The 18,488-nt window shown below is 37.8% G+C and overlaps 1 protein-coding gene across 2 annotated transcripts in view; it reads left to right on the top strand.

Moving 5' to 3' along the window:
- The window catches only part of RapGAP1 (Rap GTPase activating protein 1), a 98,033-nt gene that overhangs the window by 5,361 nt on the left and 74,184 nt on the right, over positions 1-18,488 (top strand). The window contains exon 2 of one of the 2 annotated variants that reach the window (XM_044394979.2): positions 6,287-6,695. The exons of the other annotated variant lie outside the window; for it this stretch is intronic. Within the exon in view, the coding sequence (XP_044250914.2) occupies positions 6,448-6,695 (248 nt within the window). The 5' untranslated portion in view covers positions 6,287-6,447. The remainder of the gene's footprint in view (positions 1-6,286; positions 6,696-18,488) is intronic. 2 annotated transcript variants of the gene reach the window in all.

The following is an 18,488-nucleotide window of genomic DNA, read 5'->3' on the forward strand; positions in this document are numbered from 1 at the left end:
CTTTTCATTTTCGTTAAATTTTTTCTCGATTTTTGTCTCGCTGCAACTGGCAAAAATATTTATTGGCATGTGTGTGCGAGTTTTGCGACTGCTGTTTTGGTTGTTTTGCTGTTTTCACTGCTTTGCCAGCTGCAGTTTTCTGGAATTTCTGTTGCTCTTTCGAGAAATCGGGGTAATACGAGATGTTTGAGTGGCTGTGTCATAAAAATCATATTTATGGTGGCCGGACTTGGGAATAGTTCAGTTTTTCATTAAAAAATGTATCTCTAAAGTCGAGATAAATGTAATAAGGGTACTTTATATATCCTGTTCATTAAAAAGCTTTTAAACAAGTCAATACAATTGGAAATAAATCATGTACAATGCCCTAACTCACAAATAAAAAGAACATAAATGATTTTATTTAATGCCTATTTATTAAATTCAAATATATTTCAAGAATAAAAAAGATATAAAAAATATTTTATCCATTTAGATGGAATATTTACAAAATCTTTATAATTAGACTTACATAACTATTTTTTATTAGTAATTTATGATATAAAAAGAAAATTATTTAAAAAAAATTTGACAATTTTAAGAGCATCCCTGTTTTAGTAGGGTTAGTGGTTGGTCCTCCACTTTATCTCCCGCTTTTGGCAATCTGCTCCCATTCCGTGTTCACCTGAATACCCCTGCTCTTTTTTCCTTTGTTTGCTTTTGCCTGTTGCATTTTTGGGGCTCCGACTTTTGTTGCATTTTGTTCCGAGGGCGAAAAAGGTAAGCGACAGCTCATCAAATATTCATGCCGTTCGTGAAGAGATTGAAGAGATTCTCCCTGCCCGAATCGGATGTTTGCCTTTTGACAGATATCGTTTTTTTTATTTTTGGTGGGGAGGGGGAGTCCATAGAAGTGCTGCCCCATTGAATTTCTTTGGGATGCAAAGTAAACCTCAGCGATGCGGAATGTAAATGAACTCAAGAAGCAAATTGGCCTTGTCTCTCGGTGTGAAAATACGGACAATAACAGAAAGCTGAGAAAAAAACAATCCCAAGAAAACAGCTGCTTTTTGGCCACATCTCTTGCTATCTGCTTCGGATTCTCCTCCTCCGCATCTCAGATTCTCCGCCTGTCCATTCATCGTTCTGCGTCTGTCTGGCCCATCAATTGTCTTGTCATCCCTCTCACTTTTCGCCGCCCCTCTCTTTCTCGCAGTCACTCGAGAGTTCAAGTTGAAGAGCACCCAGCACAAAAGCTTGGCTCAGAAAGAGAAGGCAAGAGGGGTTAAGAAAGTGAGAGGGCTAAGCCTCGCCGTGTCATTCGCCTGCATTGATTTTGGATTTTGGATTCTCCCTTCATGACCAGTACTCGGCTAAAGCAAGGATATGATGGGATTTTGCTAGTTCAGTTTCCTTATGTATTTAGCGTCCTTAAGAAAAGTTAATATGTAATTAAAGTGGATTATTTTCGATTCTATAAAGTTTTTTGGATCCCAATTAATATTTTTGAATATTTCTCTTCTAATAATTATTATCGTTTATTAATATATACAATGTACATTGTTCATGTTCCCCAACTTAAATCAACAACAGTTTAAAAAATCCCAATAAATTATGAATTTAATGCGGATTTGTTCAAATTGAACACAAAAACTATTGAATAAATATTTTTTTAATATTTCATTTGATTCCTTGTATATATTAAAGATAACTAACCTATCCATTTAAACCGAAAAGGACAAAAATGGAGAGAAAGGAATACTGCTGGGTACCATAAAGTCTACATTTATTGTAGTCTATTTAGCCTTTGTAGGCTGCTGCAAAATTTACCGTTTCGCCAATGCGTTTTCTGTTTGTCCCTTGCTTATCTCCGCATTCGCAGATCCCCCAATCCTCTATGCCCCTCCCCTTGCAACACTTTTTTTGTTGGTGGAAAAACACACGCGAATTTAATTTATGGGGCGTGTGCCGCCGCTTCTCCCATGACATGGCCCAGTGCCAAATGGCTGGTATCCGAATTGGAAATGGAAAACACAGGCGGTCGACGGGGAGTGTCTGCTTCTATGTTTAGTGCGAACTTTAATTGCCTTTGCCTCGATTTTTCTATATTTTTCCTCCTTTGTTTACGACCTGTTCGCACCTGTGCCAAAAATAACAAAATATCCAGTTTAATGACCGAGTTCCTGGGGAATATATGATGAAACTAATAATTCTTTAATAATTTTTTTTTAAAAGAAATATTACAGGCGAAGGTCGACTTTGAAGTTTTCTTGTTTACTGGGAGTCAAGGATTAAAGGGGTGGTAAATCAAAACTTTATGGCAGCAAGGTGTTTCGAAGGTCTTTTTTTTTGGCTGGGAAAATATTCTAAAAATATCGTTACAGTAACAAGATTTGAATTTGGGTGAAGGTCAAAGGTAACGAAATTTAAAAGTTTCTTAGTTATAATTACGTTTAAACTTTAAAGAAAATAAAATCGTTGAAAGTGGATGTAATTTATCTGGGCTTAAACTTTAAAGTGATATTGTTAACAAGAACTCTATCAGTTTTTATTCAATCGACTTTAAAGTAAGTTCTTAAAATATAAAAAAGTATTAAAGCTCTACACTATGCTGAATTCACGAGTAGGAAAAGTTATCTTGTAATTTCTCTTCTAATCTCCCTTATTGACCAAATTTGAGCCATGTGTAAGAGCTGTCCCTTTAAATAGTTTTATTATCTCCAACTACTAAGCAGCTACATCAATTTCCTATTAGACTTCACTTACAAACAAAAATATCTCTACCATTTTCCGTGTTCAACTAAAAGTAACTCCCCCAAAGAACGGGGAAAGGCCATTTTGTGGGAGTAGTCAAGGTTGCGTCGCCCATCCAAAAAGCTGATTATTCAGCCAAATTGGCAGCCGATAAGATAAGATACCTATACCTATAGCACACAACCGACACATACCGATACTAAACCAGAAACGAAAACAGAAAAGAAGTCACAATCAACTAGAATTCCTCTCACACAAATTGTTGCCCCACAAAAAAAATTAAAACAGAGCAACTTGGGCTGCCAACAGCTGTTGATGTTTGTTAGCCAAGCTACGGGAAAAAAATAACACAGAACCCAATATGAAACCAAGCCGGAGACGAGATGAAAAATTTGTTTACAGAATTTGTCAAGGCATAAATATTTGAACACGTGTAACGGCGTAACAAGCAACAAATTCTTGAGTCCCCAATTCTCCCATTAAACAGGAAAATAGGGAAATGTACACACGGAAGGAGACCCAACTTTGAACTTGCCAAAATGGTTGAGTGTGGGAAATGGGTGGAGCCCCGGATGTTGTCAGAGTGTTTCCAGCGGCTTGCATATTTTCCAAAATTTTCCCCTTAGCATATCATATATTTGAAGATTGATAAGAACACCCACCCGCCCATTTTCGATAAGAAAATAACAATATTCTACTTGGTGACTCAATAGATTGTTTGCTTTAGTGGCCCGCAGCTAAAATATTGTGTTTATGACGTATCGACGCCAAGTCGCGGCCATAAAGTACTAACTGAAATTTGATTGCGAAACGTTGACGCAATTATTTGGAAGGGGAGTTGGGTAAAATATAAAAAAAGGGGTTAGCGAATGTTTGAGTATGTCGAGCACTTGACACACTTATCATTGACTAATTGCTGTGCGATAAAGTGATAATAAGAGCAAAAGGAAAGTAAGAAAGTGAAGAACTTGAAAGTGAAAAGCAGTTAAGACAATACTTCCTGCAAACATGTGACTCAAGGAAATAAAGAATTTATGCCGAATAAATTGATGAATTTTAGGCAATGCCAATGGAATGAAAATATAAGAACAACTGTATTTATAGAATTCAATTGTGCGAAACTTTTCCAAAAGACTTCTCATCAAAAGGACCTATTCAGCCACATATCATCTTCAAAGTATCTGCATAAACAACTCACCCTCTGACATTCCAAACTTCTGGCTTCATTAACCCAATCAAAATAACAGCGAGAAAAACAAAAATAAAATTGAGAAGAAATCCGCACAATTTCATTTGCAACTCGGATCACAACACATCAATAAAAATGCCAAATTGAATGAGCAACAATAAAAAAATTATCATTGTTCGGTTGACACACTTGCCTTCTATTTCTTCGCATTCTCTCTATTCATCCTATATTTTCTCATACGATAAAGGCCACCCACTGGGTGGTTTTGAGAGACTGGAATCAACTATTAGCCCAGCAGCCCACACGATTCCCCATTTTTTTCCCCTCCAATCTCCGATTCTGTTGACATTAATTTGTCCACAGCCAACAACCGCAACAACAAATGAATAAATATAAAATTTTTATAGATTTTTCTCTCTTTTTTTTGCATGACACCATAAAAGGTGGTCGTCGTCGACTTGGGGGCGGTTGCTGAGCCTGATTTAAATAAATTATTCTATATGCGATTTTTATAATGCAGCCGCCAGTAACCCGAAGAATTATTTTGCACTCGCGCTCACAAATTGTTTTCTACGCCGCGTAATTCAATTTCATTTTGGTTTGAGTATATTATGATATTTTTTTTATCATTCTCACCTGAGTGCCTGTTGCTATTTTTTTGCGGAAATGACGAATTTGCAACAACGGAAGTTGCGTGTTGAGGCTGAAAGAGATGGCCGCATAAATTTTGATTGCTCTTAATGCGATTCGAGCCGAAACGAATTATATATTTTATTTTACATTGGGTAATTGCATTACAGAGCGAGCCTGGTATCTCAATCTGGGCAAGTGATTTGCCAAATGTTGTTGAGAAGATTTAGAGATTTGCCAATTTAGGTCAACGGCATTGAAGGCGCATTAGGGCTGAAGTGAAGTAATCATATCAGTTGGATAATGTTTGTCGGATTTTGCTCGACAGCGTGCACGATAAATCCAATTAATTAATGGTCCCAACGATTTAGGCATATACACAAGCAATTAAACATTCCTTTGAGGATTTTAAAGCAGAATTTAACCGAAAATGGGGCTGTAGGTAAGAGGTTGTGAAATTGGATTGTCGAAATGCTAATTGGGGTTTATTGGGAGACAAATTAAGCTGTTTAAATAACTTTAAGTGGTTTTAAAACTATGAATTGTAATGATATGCTTGTAGATAATTTATTTTAGTGATTCCTTTCAATTGCAATTAGTGTTCTATTTTATATACAATTTATATGAAATAATTTTTCTTAGATTCTAATTGGTTTTTCTGTTGGTTTTTCTGAAGATTCCCCATCCTTTATGCAATTTCCTCTGACAGCTAACCAACCCATTTTAAGCCCAAACTGTAAGTGGCTTAAAGCAAGTACAGCTCATCTCCTCTTGGCCGTAACAGGCTCACTTTTCCTCAAATTCCAGCTCGTCTACCTTTGACTAACCCTCTTATCACCACCCCCAACCCCAAAATCTTCCATAATACCATTCGCAGCTCTCGTTATGTACGCACATTACCACTTAAGCGAGGTGCTTGGCCTTGGGAGGGAAAACCGGGAATCGGAGGACTAACTCCATGGGCTTTTGACGGCCAGATGCCTTCAGTCAATGCCGTAAATCATAAATCATCTCTCCCTTCTTCTGTGGGGGCGGCACTTGGACACGTGCGCCAGTACATTACCTTTTGGGTGGTTTTTCCGACCCACCCTACCACCCCTCTAGGTAATTTCTACATTTTCCTTCTCGCATTTTAGACCTAAGCCAATTGTCAGTGGGGCAGGTTCAAGAAAAAGTTTTCCTTTGCCGCTTTATGAGGGTTTATTGAAGGTTCTCAAAGGCGGGGGATGTGGGGCTTAAGTGACTGCCCTGGCAAGTGGTTTTGCCCCGGGGTTTTCGCCCCACGCGGAAAACATATGCGGGTTGTTTGCTGTCTCCTCTCTGTTTTGCACGCATTTTCACGCGCTTTTCCTCGCTCCGCTGGGCAGACTTTTCAGCTCCGGCATTACTTTTTAATACACTCAAGACCCCCGCCCAGAATCTCCATTTATTTGCCTTTGAGTGATTTTCTTTGTTTTTCGAAGACAAGACTTATTTCTACCGAGTTTTACGACCATAAAGTCGGGCAGCATAAACTTATTAAATTTCCATTCTTTTATTGCTGGCCACATAAAATTCGGTTTCACAACGGTTGTAAAACAAGCGTATGGAAAATGCGGTTCAAGTGACCACAACCTGAAATTTAATTAATAATCGGGAACAGATAAAAACGGAGTGAAAGAAAGAGAGAAAAACACATGCTGAAAAGTGTAGGGCCATAAATTTAAACCCTCCTTAAATTTTCCTTCTGTGCAGCAGCAAAATGGAAAGAGTGAAGTGAACCCATGTGAAAAACTAAAAGCATTAAAAAAGGGAAAACCAAAACGAAACAAAACAAACACAAAACCAAAAATACTTCAAAACCAAAAATACGAAACCAAAATCAAAACAACGTCAGTCAATCAAATCCATCAATCATGCTGAAGATACACATGCTGGAGCAGGTCGTCAACACGGAAAATGTCTGCGAGAATGCCCAGGAGCTATCACCAAAGCGCAAATTGCCGGGCCAGGGGCCAGTGGGTGGCGGGGGCAGCTCCTCCTCCAACGGGGGCACGCCCACCGTCTCGGCGACCTCGTCGCCCCACCACCAGCCGACGCCCCCCCAGCGCCACATTCACACGAGCGGCGGCAAGAGCGTCAGCCAGGGATCATCTCCAGCTGGGTAGGTAAACAAATTAACGCCGGGGAGTTCTTGTAATTACTAACAAAAAAAGGAAAACTAGTCCCTAAAATATGTTTTTATTTAAAGAGAAGGCCAATTAGTTTAATAAATATCTGCACTTATAAATTCCCAAGATATAATGTAAGATCCCTGGCATAAGTCTACTAAAATTTCCATTTAATTTGAAATATTTAAATATTTTACTAGAATCTCATATATGTTAGATAAATATTTCTTGTGCACATGCCCATAAAATTTTATGGTACAATAATTAATGCACTATCTGACAATTTTTAATACATTTTCTGGTTTTTCAAATAATTGAAAAAAAAGGTATATTATTTTTGATATTTTTTTGGAAGACATCTCATTCTGAAATATAGCCAAATATTTGAAAGTTATAGAAAAAAGAGTGAAATATAAGATACAGTTTATTTAAAATGGGTAAAATATAGGTTACCTAAAAATGAATTCCAACAATTAAATTTCACAGTGCCTAGAAACTCATTAGTTTTAAACACTTCCTCTAACATTTTCTCAAATGAGCTTCTCCGTTTCCCGGTTTTGTTCGGCTAATTGAGGCTGCTGGATTAGACCCAGTATCTTTGTTGCTTTTATGCAATCTGTCGAATGATAGATGCGTTTTTGATGAGTCCTCCCTTTGGCTGCGCTGCCTTTCCCCCAAAGCGAGAGCACTCTCTTTTTTTATGCAATTTTCCTGTTGTCACATTCCTTTGGTCGCTGCGGTTGACTGACGTTGTCGTAATGGGTGCATCGTCCAGCGGTTTTCCAGTTTTCCCCTCTTATTGCCAACCTTTGTTGGCCAGTTAAAAAATTTCACCGCAAATTCTGTTATTTTCTTTGTGTTTGCCTTGATGAGTTGAGGGTTTTTGGGTTGAGGTGTGGCTAAATGGAAAATGGTTAATGCATTTGCGAGGCGTGAATTGGGTGGCAAATTGACTGAGAATTAATGTTACTGAAGATAAATTTGAGGGAAAATTATGTTTACTTTTTGTAAGAGCCATTTCAAAAATTTAAAAAGAAGTTTGTATTATATTTTTAAATATTTTTTTTACATCGCCTATATCTTAGTCAGTAGCTTAATTTATTATGCTGTGAAATAAATAGTCTTTTCGTGTTAATGTCATACTTAAATATTCCTCTTCAACTCTGATTGAAAGGCGACCGTTTTAAACTGACAAGTTCATTATCAGTATCACAAGACACTTTGCTTCTTATCTGAAACTTAACATTTCAATGGCATTATTTTTTTTTTCATCAGAACCGCATTTCAGCTCGCTAAGTTTGAACAAATAATAGCTGTTTGAGAGCTTTGATTGACAATATGCCATTGAAATAATTGAAAACTTTGTTGTGCAAGTTCTGGTTCTACCACTTTCTATCTTCCACTCATTTTTTATTTCTTTCTATTTTTTCCACAAGTTTGTCACCCACTGCACTTCATTTCACGCTATCAATGCAGTTGTGCTTATTTTTCCTCCAGCTCCATTGTTGGTCAGCGCTGCCACGAGGTATTCAGCTCAGATATTACCCAGTTTTCCCCTTTTTCCCTCTTCCTTTATCTGAAATTTTCTTGGCCATTCCTTTGTGGCTTGTTATTTTCGCATTAGAGTCTGGTAATTGATACCTTGCGGATGGTTATGGCTTTGCGGCTGTGAGAGCGACACATCAAGGCTACGGGGAGGCGTTTTATGTTATGGGGAAAATCTTGGCAAACAATGGACTTGAGGTCTCTTGTCCAGGGGGCGTGGCCGTGGGCACAGTTTTGTTAATAATTATTATCCACAAGCTGCATTGTCACATTGTCGGTGAATGGAGTGAAAGATGACAAAAAAAATCTGAAAACCGAAACAATTTTCATTTTCATTTTTCTTGTCTCCTGAACTTGACAATCAAAAGGGGATTTTCATTTCTTTTGTTTTCCGCTCCCTCCGCCCACGCAAGACAATTTTCTTTCCATGCTCCTCTTTTTGCTTTGGGATTTTCTCTGTTAAAAACATAATATTCAAAACATAAACACTTCCGTTGGCGCCCTTCATTACCCCAACAATCCTTCTTGTTTTTCCCCTTCGGCGGACTTAACTTTTTGTTTAATACAGAGAAGAAAAACAGAAAGAAATACAAAACAAAATATTTATAATATTTTGTTCATTTCATAAATGTTAAAATATTTTATAAAAATATAAAAAAAAATATTATACTAATACTAAGAAAAGTAAATTAGATTAAATAGTCTCATTTTAAAATAACATTTTACCAGTTAGACAATTTTAATGAAAGTTTTGTGTGCAGTGCCTTTGACTTTTGGCTATTTTTGACTTAATTACTTGGGGGCTTATGGGCTTGCCATGGTCTCTTCGTTGTCCCTTGCTGCATTATTTATGCCCAACATTAGTCGGTATTTTTCGTAACCCCCTTCCCCTTTGGCTCTTCGACAATTTTTGATTTATCTCGGAGTTGTCTGAGACTCGTGTCTTCTGCCGCTGCTCCCATTATGCCACCATTTCCATTTCCATCCTCATCTGCAACTTCGTGTTCATCTTCATTTCGTTGGGGAGCTACAGCTAGTTGACCCCGAAACGCTTATTCTTCTGCCTCCGAAAAGGGGGCCAACGCAGTTAGCCCAGTTAAAAATCAACTTGGCCGCCTGTCTGTCAGTCAAATGCGAGGCCAAATTGGAGTTCTGTTTCGGGTTCTATTCCATTCGGTTTGAGTTTCGGGTTCTCTTCTCCCATTTGAAAAGGCATTTTCAGGCTAATTTATATGCAAAGATTGCGCCAAATAACTGAACAAAAGCAACAAACACAACAACAACAATTATGTGGCCAGCTGACCAGGCCAAACCATTTATCACTTTCCAATTTTTTCAACATTTATTCGGTTTTATATTTCTGTGGGTATTTTTTTTGTCTTGTCTTCGTTTGTGTTGTTTGTCTTTAATTTGGAAAGATAATTTGGCATGTCAGCAGCTTTAATATCGTAGCACGAGATGTTATCTGTCTCTGTCTGGCTTTATCGCCCAGTGTTTTGGATACTTTTGTGGGTGGTTTTTGGCCACGGAAGTTCAATACAGTGAGGTCGAAGAATATGGACTGGGCGAGCTTTGGCTTTAAAGGTTTAAAGTTAGCTGTTCTGTAAGGAACTTAAATTTACTAATAATAACTGTCTTTTATAAGAAAGTAAAGAAAATAAGGTCATCGAATTAAAGGACTTGCAGTGAAATCCATCACTATAAGACACCGATGAGCTGCAGAAAAAAGGACAGCAACCGGAAAGGACTTGCACGTGACTTTTTCCCGACTTTACTTTACTTCACTTAAGGCCTACCCCGATTTTACTTCGGACTCGCAACTTCGTTATGCCAGAACACGAGGCCTCTGCCACATACGTGATTTTCACCCAAAAGCGGACCATTGACTGAGTAAAAAAATGGGCAAGTACTCTGAATCTTGATAAAGAAGCTAAGAGCTGAGCCCAAAAGACCCCTGAGGAAACATCTAACGGAAAAAAAGAAACTTGTCATTGGGCCAAGTGGCATTCGGCAATGCCAAGTTCACGATTGCCGATTCAATTGCGATTCCGCACCATTTCAGTTACGAACTTCGAACAGGAAACTAGTTTCGGTCGGCAGAGATCAATTGAAGCTTTGGATTGTTCGGGCCCATAATCGCTCTAAATTTTTTAATTTATTACCACGCTCTGACAGCTGACACATGAGTGGGAGGAGAGTTCAAAAGATGCTGACAACAATTAAATTAATGTCAAGGCAGCGAACGCCCCAAGGAAAATCAATAAAAAAAGAAACAGGAATGAGGCGAAAAGAAAGAGCAACCTGAGGGAGAAATGCACAGGGAAAAATATTTAAAAAGTCTTTTACAAAGCCATCAAGTATCCGATATTATAAATTATGTAAATCCTAAAATATCACTACATGAGCCTTATATTGTTGATATTTACCTGATACTTTATCGATGCATTGGGAGTTCCTGCATTTTTTTGAGTGCAAGAAAATGAAACTGGGACCGAAGCATAGGCCTCTGGTGATTTTCCATGCCAGTGAACCTGGCTGACTGACTTCGTCTGGGTGTTTGCTTTGATGCCTCGACTAATTGGGCAAAACTTCTGGGCAACGTTCCATTTCGGTTCTGCCTAAAAAGGTGAGATGTGTGCCCCTCTTTCGCACCCACTAGCCCCATCTCTCTCCCTTTTGGCACTTTGACGCTAATTTATGCCCACAAACCCTAGACAAACTGATGTAACTTTTGTTTTCTATTTACCATTTTTGCTCTCATACAAAAGTCACCTTTGTTTGTTATGCAAAAAGAAAAGAGTACATAAAATCAAACAGAAATCGCTTCTGTCTTTGTCTGAAACTGTCTTACTTATGACTTATGCATGAGGTTTTTATGGTTAAGTTCGCTGGGTTTGTGAAACAGACTCTACACACTGTAGCCGAATATTTATCTAAGCATCTGTGCCATTTAGCTACCGTGAAACATCATTTCGGGAAATTATCCAAATGGAAAATAGGCTGCTAAGTGCTGAATATGAATAGGGATCTGGTTTAACCATGAATAACTTATACATATAGTTCTGAAGAGGAATGTCTGATACAGAGGTGCCTAGTATTAATGGAAAACATGGCATTAATATTTTATTGGGAGCTTATCAATATTATAACTTAAAATATAGATGTTAATTCTTTCGACATTAAAACATAATTAAACAATTTCCGCCTTTCTCTTCTATATGACATATTTGGGTCATTCATATACATAATAGATATCTCGTAAGAAATTCCTTTGGAATCTGGAAAATCTGCACTCAAATCCCATTTTAAACAAAAAAAATATTCATGGGCATTAAAAACGTAATCATGTGAATAAATCAAATGGTGTCTCGTAAAAGAGCAATCATAAAAAATGTGTGAGAAATCACCCGAATCTGCTGCTCATCCAATTTCTCCTAATGAAGTGAAAGAGCTCAGAGCTAAAGAAGAAAAAAAACTCCTCTGCCCGAGGCAATTTACTGCACTTGCTGAATTTTGTATCTTGTGGATACGCTGTGCTGCTGCATCTGACGGATGCAAGTCAACGTCATCGGCTTGGCTCCTTCTTCACTGCTAACCCAATTACCAGGCAGCATAAGCAAATTTCCTCTCGCTGCGCTATCTCTTTCCCGATTTTATGGAGCTTTTTCCATGCTGCTCGCAGACAAATTGCCAAGAAAAACACTTTGAACAACAAGTGTTGGCAATTCCACTGGAGAGGGTCGCAGAGGTTGGGTTTCAGGGGCCTGAAACAACATAGAAGAAGCTGAAATCTTTATGAATTATTAATTGGAAATTGTAAACGGAGACAAAGGCGGCAAAAGGGGGAGAAATGACAAAGTTATAAAAGTTAAAATCACTTGCACAAACTTTTACATTTTGCGGTGTCTTGCGGGCTCAGCTAAACATTGTTGTTGATGGATGCAAATATCAAATTGATGATAGAGAATTTTCATAAATGGGTGAAGCGGCGCTACAAAAAAAAATAAGAAAATAAACGACAACGAAAACTTTGACGAGTTCCAAAAACTCAAGTGGGAGTTGTCATTGAACCGCGCCTTGTTGTTATTTTCGTTGTGCGTAGACTGAATAATGGAAAAGTTCTCGGGGAGTGAAAAGTTTTTTATTATCCCAGAAGGATGGGTTATATAGACTTAGAGTTGGTTTCGGAAACACAGGGATGGCCATATACTGAAAAATGTATTTAAAACATTTAATTTCTTATTTAAGAAATTATTTTTTATTTATGTTTAAAAATGTCCTATTATAATAAAATCGAACATGGAATAAAAATAGGGCATATTTCAGTCGGCACAACCTACATATGTTTTCATTTCTTCTTTCCAAACGAGGTTAAGCGCCACAACAGCTGAGCAAAGAACTTAAGAAGATGTAAACCATTTCGGTGGCTTAAATTGATACTCGAAACAGAATAATTGTATTTTCCGGACAAGTTAATTACGTTTGCCAGCAAAAAGTGGCAAACTTCTGCAGTATATATTTGCAGATACTTGTAGCGATAGACAATGCAAACATATCTCAGTCAGTGGGTCAAAAAAAAGAGAAGAAAAAACCGCCGCCGACGCCACTTGGATCGTTTTTGGCATGCTTTTGTAGCCAGTTGGCAACGGACCAAAATTAGTTGGCTGGCATTTGATTGAGCTACCTCCAAGATACAGACACATCCAGATGCTCGAGCTCCGGCTACCGTGGACAAGACACTTGCGGCCAGGCATTTAGGAACGCCCAACCGGTTCGCTTTTTGTGCTCCATGTGTGTGGCTAGCAAATGAGCGGCAGTTAAATTGATTAGCGAGCATTAGTTCAGGAATTAAACAAGGGGAATCGAACAAAAGAAAGTCATCGGCGGCCAAGTTCATTGTACAGGTGGGAAAAGAAGAGGAGCGGCCAGAGGGGGGTGGCAGGTGGGCAAGATGAAGGTCATCGCAACACATCGCATCACACCGCATCGCATCGCATCAATGGAAAATTATGCAATTTATTCGATGCCAAAGAAAGAAGAAGCCTTTCTGTTGTCCATTCGGGTTGATCAATCGCTGATATTTATACGTAACCCAGCGGGTTCGATCATAATTTGTTAAAGATATCAGAGGAAATAAAATCATTGTTAATGATTTGATTCAAATTTATAAAAGCAACGTTGAGTGAAAATATATATTTTAGATTAGCGAAGGGAATTTTAATAGCAGATATAATTTTCCTTCTGATTAGCGTATATAATTATAAATTTAGTTTATGAAAATTTTTATGTGTGAACTAGATTTTTTTTGACCAATAACTATTTTAAGTTCTGGGCAGTCTTTTTTAACTTACATTTTATGAAGTGTAGTAAATAAATCTATAAAAATTCTGTCGTAAAAGTCTCTGTAATATACAATGAATATAAACCAATCGATTTAATAAAATCGTTTTGTAACCTGGCCAATTACGGATTCGTGCATAACCACAATTTACACCTATTTTATCGCTTAGAGGAGAAGCCCCCTCAAAAAAAGGCGAAGGTGTTTCTCGATTTCTTGGCGTGCCACATGCAACCGCCCATAAAATACAAAACTTTCGTTTTCGAAACTGAGCCAAGTAAAATGCAAGAAATCAGCTCAAGCTCAAGATTCTTTTTGTGGGCACAATTAAAAGCTCCTGCCCCAAGTGGAGTTAATTTTGGCCAGCTCTTGAGTTTGAGAGCCTTTTAATTGGAGAGACTAATTAACACGCAATTAAAATCGAAAAGTAATTCTGAATTCGATTTGGCCGCAATTAAACGAAATATAAATGGGCTTTCAAATTCACTTTCGATTAAGGCTTGATGGGGTACTGTCGGTAACCCCCGTCTTCGTCTCCCCCCACAAAACTCCCTTTGCCCCCATGGATTCAAGCTGTTGGCTAATTACGTGTCTGTTGCTGTCTCTTTCAATTTTCGTCTGGGGCAATTTTTGTTTTGCTGCATTCATTTGTCGGCCATAAAAGTCGCCGTCAAACACCAAAAAGTCGCGCGTTTCAAAGCTGTTTTACCATAATTTCAATTTTTATTTTTGCTCTACGTAAAACGACCATTTTGCTCCACCTTCTCCACGTATTCCAATCTAGAGGCATTCCAACTGTGCTACAGTCGGAATACTTGAAGTTGAATTTTTTCTGTGCTTCAAATTAAATTGGGTTAAATATGAAATGCAATTCTACAGTGCAATGCCTTAAAATTAAACTTTTATTATGACACATTTTCCTTTTCCGAATACAGCTAATAAAGAGAAGTATCTCAAATAAAGTTATCTCAATCGAAAAGATTTATTAAATGCATTATTTCTGTTAAATGATGTTTCCGATTAAAACCATTAAGCTTGGTATTACCAAAAGCGTACCGAAGATAACTACTAAGGATAACAAAACAATCTCAAATGAAGTTTTCTTAATTTTGAATTTGACATATGTATTAAATTTGTTTAAAATAAGTATTCAATATTCAAGTATTTACTTATCATATTAAACTGTTTTTAATGCGACTCTAAGAAATTTAATTCCTATAATAATGACTGTACTTCATCTTAGTCAAGTCTTGATTTTCCAATGTAGTCAGATGGGCGGAGAGGCGGAGTGGGCGTGTCCTCTGATTGTTGGAAGCAACAAGTAAATCGTATGCGCATTACAGATGACGTCAATCTAAATATATATATAAATAAATACATGAAGATATTGAAAATTCAAATTGAACGAGTGCCGAGGGAGCTTTTCTAGATTATCAAAGAGGAAGTGTGAAGATTTGGTATGGGGTTAAAGCGAGAGAAAAAAAGAGTGGAACGGGGGGAGATGGAACCTCATTTGGGAGATCGGCGCATCATTTCGTATGCTATTATTGTATCGCCTGCGGTTGCATTTAAAATTCAAACGAGTCGCAGGAGGCGCCGAAAGCTCATCAGCAATTCAATTGCCCTCCGAATTGAGGGGGGCGGCGACCACTCCCCCTTCGCACATATTTCGTATGCTGCGATTATCGACCTGAAGTTTTGTTTACCTCGAGGAACTCAGTTCTTTCCTTCTTTCACTGCCCTTATCCGTTCTTAAAGCATTCGATCTTTGGACAGATGCCGTAAAACTATCTGTCAAAAACTCTCTTGGGGTCTCTCCGCCTAATTGGAGCCTGTCGTATCCCCTTCAGTATTCCAGCACCATTGTGTCGATGAAAGAAATGTGTGTGCTTAAAGTTGGGCAACGGCAACAATGTGGTCACAGAGACACTGGAGAAACTCCCACCATTTTTGGGGATCCATTAAAAAAAAATAATGCTAAAACTTAAAGTGGAAAACGTTGAGGAAACTTCAATGAATAACCGTTATTTTATATTGGTTCTTGGAAAATAAAAAGTATTTTTTAGATGACTAATTAAACACATTAAATATAAATATTATAAAAATAATAAATATTATAATCATGTTGTAATTTGGACACAACCATGATGATTTTTAAGCTCTTAATGAGTAATACCATTTTGAGTCATTTGCTTTAATCCCTTTTTTAAAAACCCGAAATAATAAAAAAGACCCACAAAAATAATAGTCTAACTTAGCCCCTAAAACATATTATGTGAAGGTCACTTTACAAAGTGGAAATAGAATAGAAAGGCTTTTAAATGATAAATTACAACTGTCTGAAGCATGAACTTTTTTGCCTCAATGTTGCCAAAGTACTAAGCTCCCTTGCATTTTCTTCCCCAAAGGTTCCACCCTCCCCGCCCATACTCAGCGCCCAAATTTGTTGAGCTTTCTGGCGGTGCTGAAGTTATTACATAGATTTTGTAGCATTTTGTGCCCGAAATGTATGGCATCCACCGAGATACATGATATAGACTTTTGTCGACGACATATTTATGACTCTCTGGTCGCCCTTACGCTTCGAATTCGCCCACTTTGCGGGCGAACTATTTATGGGGAGAGCCCCGTTTAGCGGGAAAAGGGGGCATAACTCCAAAAGTGCAACTATGAAATATTTTTGGCAGAGCTCATAAAAAAAGAAGGAAAACGGAGATTATTACATGATGGCAAAATATAATTTCCACACTAGGAAAAAACTTTGCAGTTGTCTGCCGGCGGCTTCGGCGGTTGGGAAAATGCCTCAAGAATTATGAAAAATGTGTTGCAAAAAAAAACAAAATAGAGAGCAAAGTTTTTCGGCCAAGAGGGGGAATCGCATGAAAATGGCGTGTGGCACGAAAATGTAAAAAACAAAAAACGAAAAATGGAAAGCAAAAATGGGAAAAAATGTGAAAAAAAAACGAAAAAATTAAGCTGCTGCCCCGGGTTAAATTTGGCAGGCGAGACAACACTGCAAATTGTCTGACCAATGTGCCAGGGGTGTGGTGGAACATGGGGGTCTTTCGAGAGTGCAATAAACGGAGAAGTGTCTGAATTCCCGAACGCTGGGCGAGCGCTTTTGCCAGCCACTGTTTTGTGTGCCTCCATTCCGCATTGTTTACTGGACGTTGCTTCACTCCTGTTTTATTTTACATGTACATATATTTTTGTATCCCTTATATATCTTTCTTTTAGACTTTTCACATTTTATTTGAAAGTTTTGCACCCTGTTCGAGTGGAACGAGAAGGTATATACCGATTAAGCTAGAGATGTCTACTTTATTTTTGGCGAAAAAATACTTTTAAAAATATTATTGGTAAAAATATAATAATTTTCTAATTTATTTTTGATAATTTAAAAATACTTATGTTCTTTATATAAGCCTAATCAGTATTTAAAGTACTGTTCAAATATGGCTTCCCAAAAAATTCATTTTTTGCTGAGCAAGCCTAATAGTTTTAATTGATTCTACTCGCTTTAGGCCAAATAAAAATTTAATTTAAATCAAAATACCCATTATGTATTTGTTTCCACTATTTTTTTTTTTAATATTAAAGGCTATTAAACGACAGGTCAGAACAGTATAAATGTGCCCGAAAGCGGATTGTTGCGTTATTTATGCGCATTTTTATGCGCATTTTGGCTTTGAATTTGTCAACTGCACACGCATCAAATGCGTGCGTGCAAAGGAGATCGGAGACAATTGCAAATTGCATTTTTCAATTGCATTTGCAATGCAATTTGTGCAAAAAAACAGCTCTGAAACCGAATCGGATAAAGAACGGATGAATGGAAACAATGCCGATGCAATTAAAAGCGTTTTTCCAAACAAACTCCCCATGGTGATTTCGAGCACTGAAGTGCCGGAAAAGAGTGTTTAGCACATATACATACCATAGTGTGGATCGTGTGATGCCAAGGGGAATATCAATTATTGGGCAGAAGACCGACAGTTTACTTTGATAAAAGTTCCCAGGGGAACGTTTATAGATTAGTCATCAATTTGTTCCTAGAATGCCTTTTAAACGTGCCAACGTGCCTTTAAATCTAGAAGGTTACTTAAAATTAAAAAACTGTTTAAACTAGCGCTTCATTTAAATTAAAAAAACAAGTAATTCGATAAAAAAAACCAAAAGTTATTCCATGTTATAATTATACCCGTTACTCGTAGAGTAAAAGGGTATATTGTATTCGTGCAAAAGTATGTGACAGGGAGAAGGAAGCGTTTCCGACCCCATAAAGTATATATATTCTTGATCAGGATCATTTAAGATTACTGGACCTGCTACAGTGAGGGTATCTCCTTTCGATGGTGATACATACAAATTAGTTCAACAACTTTTGTGGAGTAATAATATTCCGTTTAATTCTTGGCAATTGAAAAGTGATCGATCTTTCAGGATTGTCGTCAAAGGCCTACATTCGTCTACGGATCCTGAAGATATTAAAGCTGATTTAGGCGCCGCTGGGCACGTTGTCCGCAATGTTTATAATCCCCCGGGTAAGAACAATGGTCACAGGCCCAATATTTTCTTTGTTGAGCTAGAGTCATCGACAAATAATGTCAAAGTCTATGACATTAAATCATTGGCTTATCAGTCAATTACTATCGTCCCTCCTGAACGCCGAGATGAAGTTGTTAGATGTTATAACTGCCAGGAGTTTGGACACACAAAAACATACTGTTTCATACCTCCCAAATGTGCAAAATGTGGTGGTGATCATGAGTCTCGAAGTCCTGTTTGCCCTGCTACGTCTCAGGATCAATTTAAGTGCATTAATTGCGGTTTTAACCACAGTGCAGGATACCGCAAATGTCCAGCTTTTCTAGAAGCAATTGCTCGTCGCAAATCGGGAACA

Source organism: Drosophila takahashii, chromosome 2L (genome assembly GCF_030179915.1).
Source record: "Drosophila takahashii strain IR98-3 E-12201 chromosome 2L, DtakHiC1v2, whole genome shotgun sequence".
In the NCBI taxonomy this organism is placed as follows: domain Eukaryota; kingdom Metazoa; phylum Arthropoda; class Insecta; order Diptera; family Drosophilidae; genus Drosophila; species Drosophila takahashii.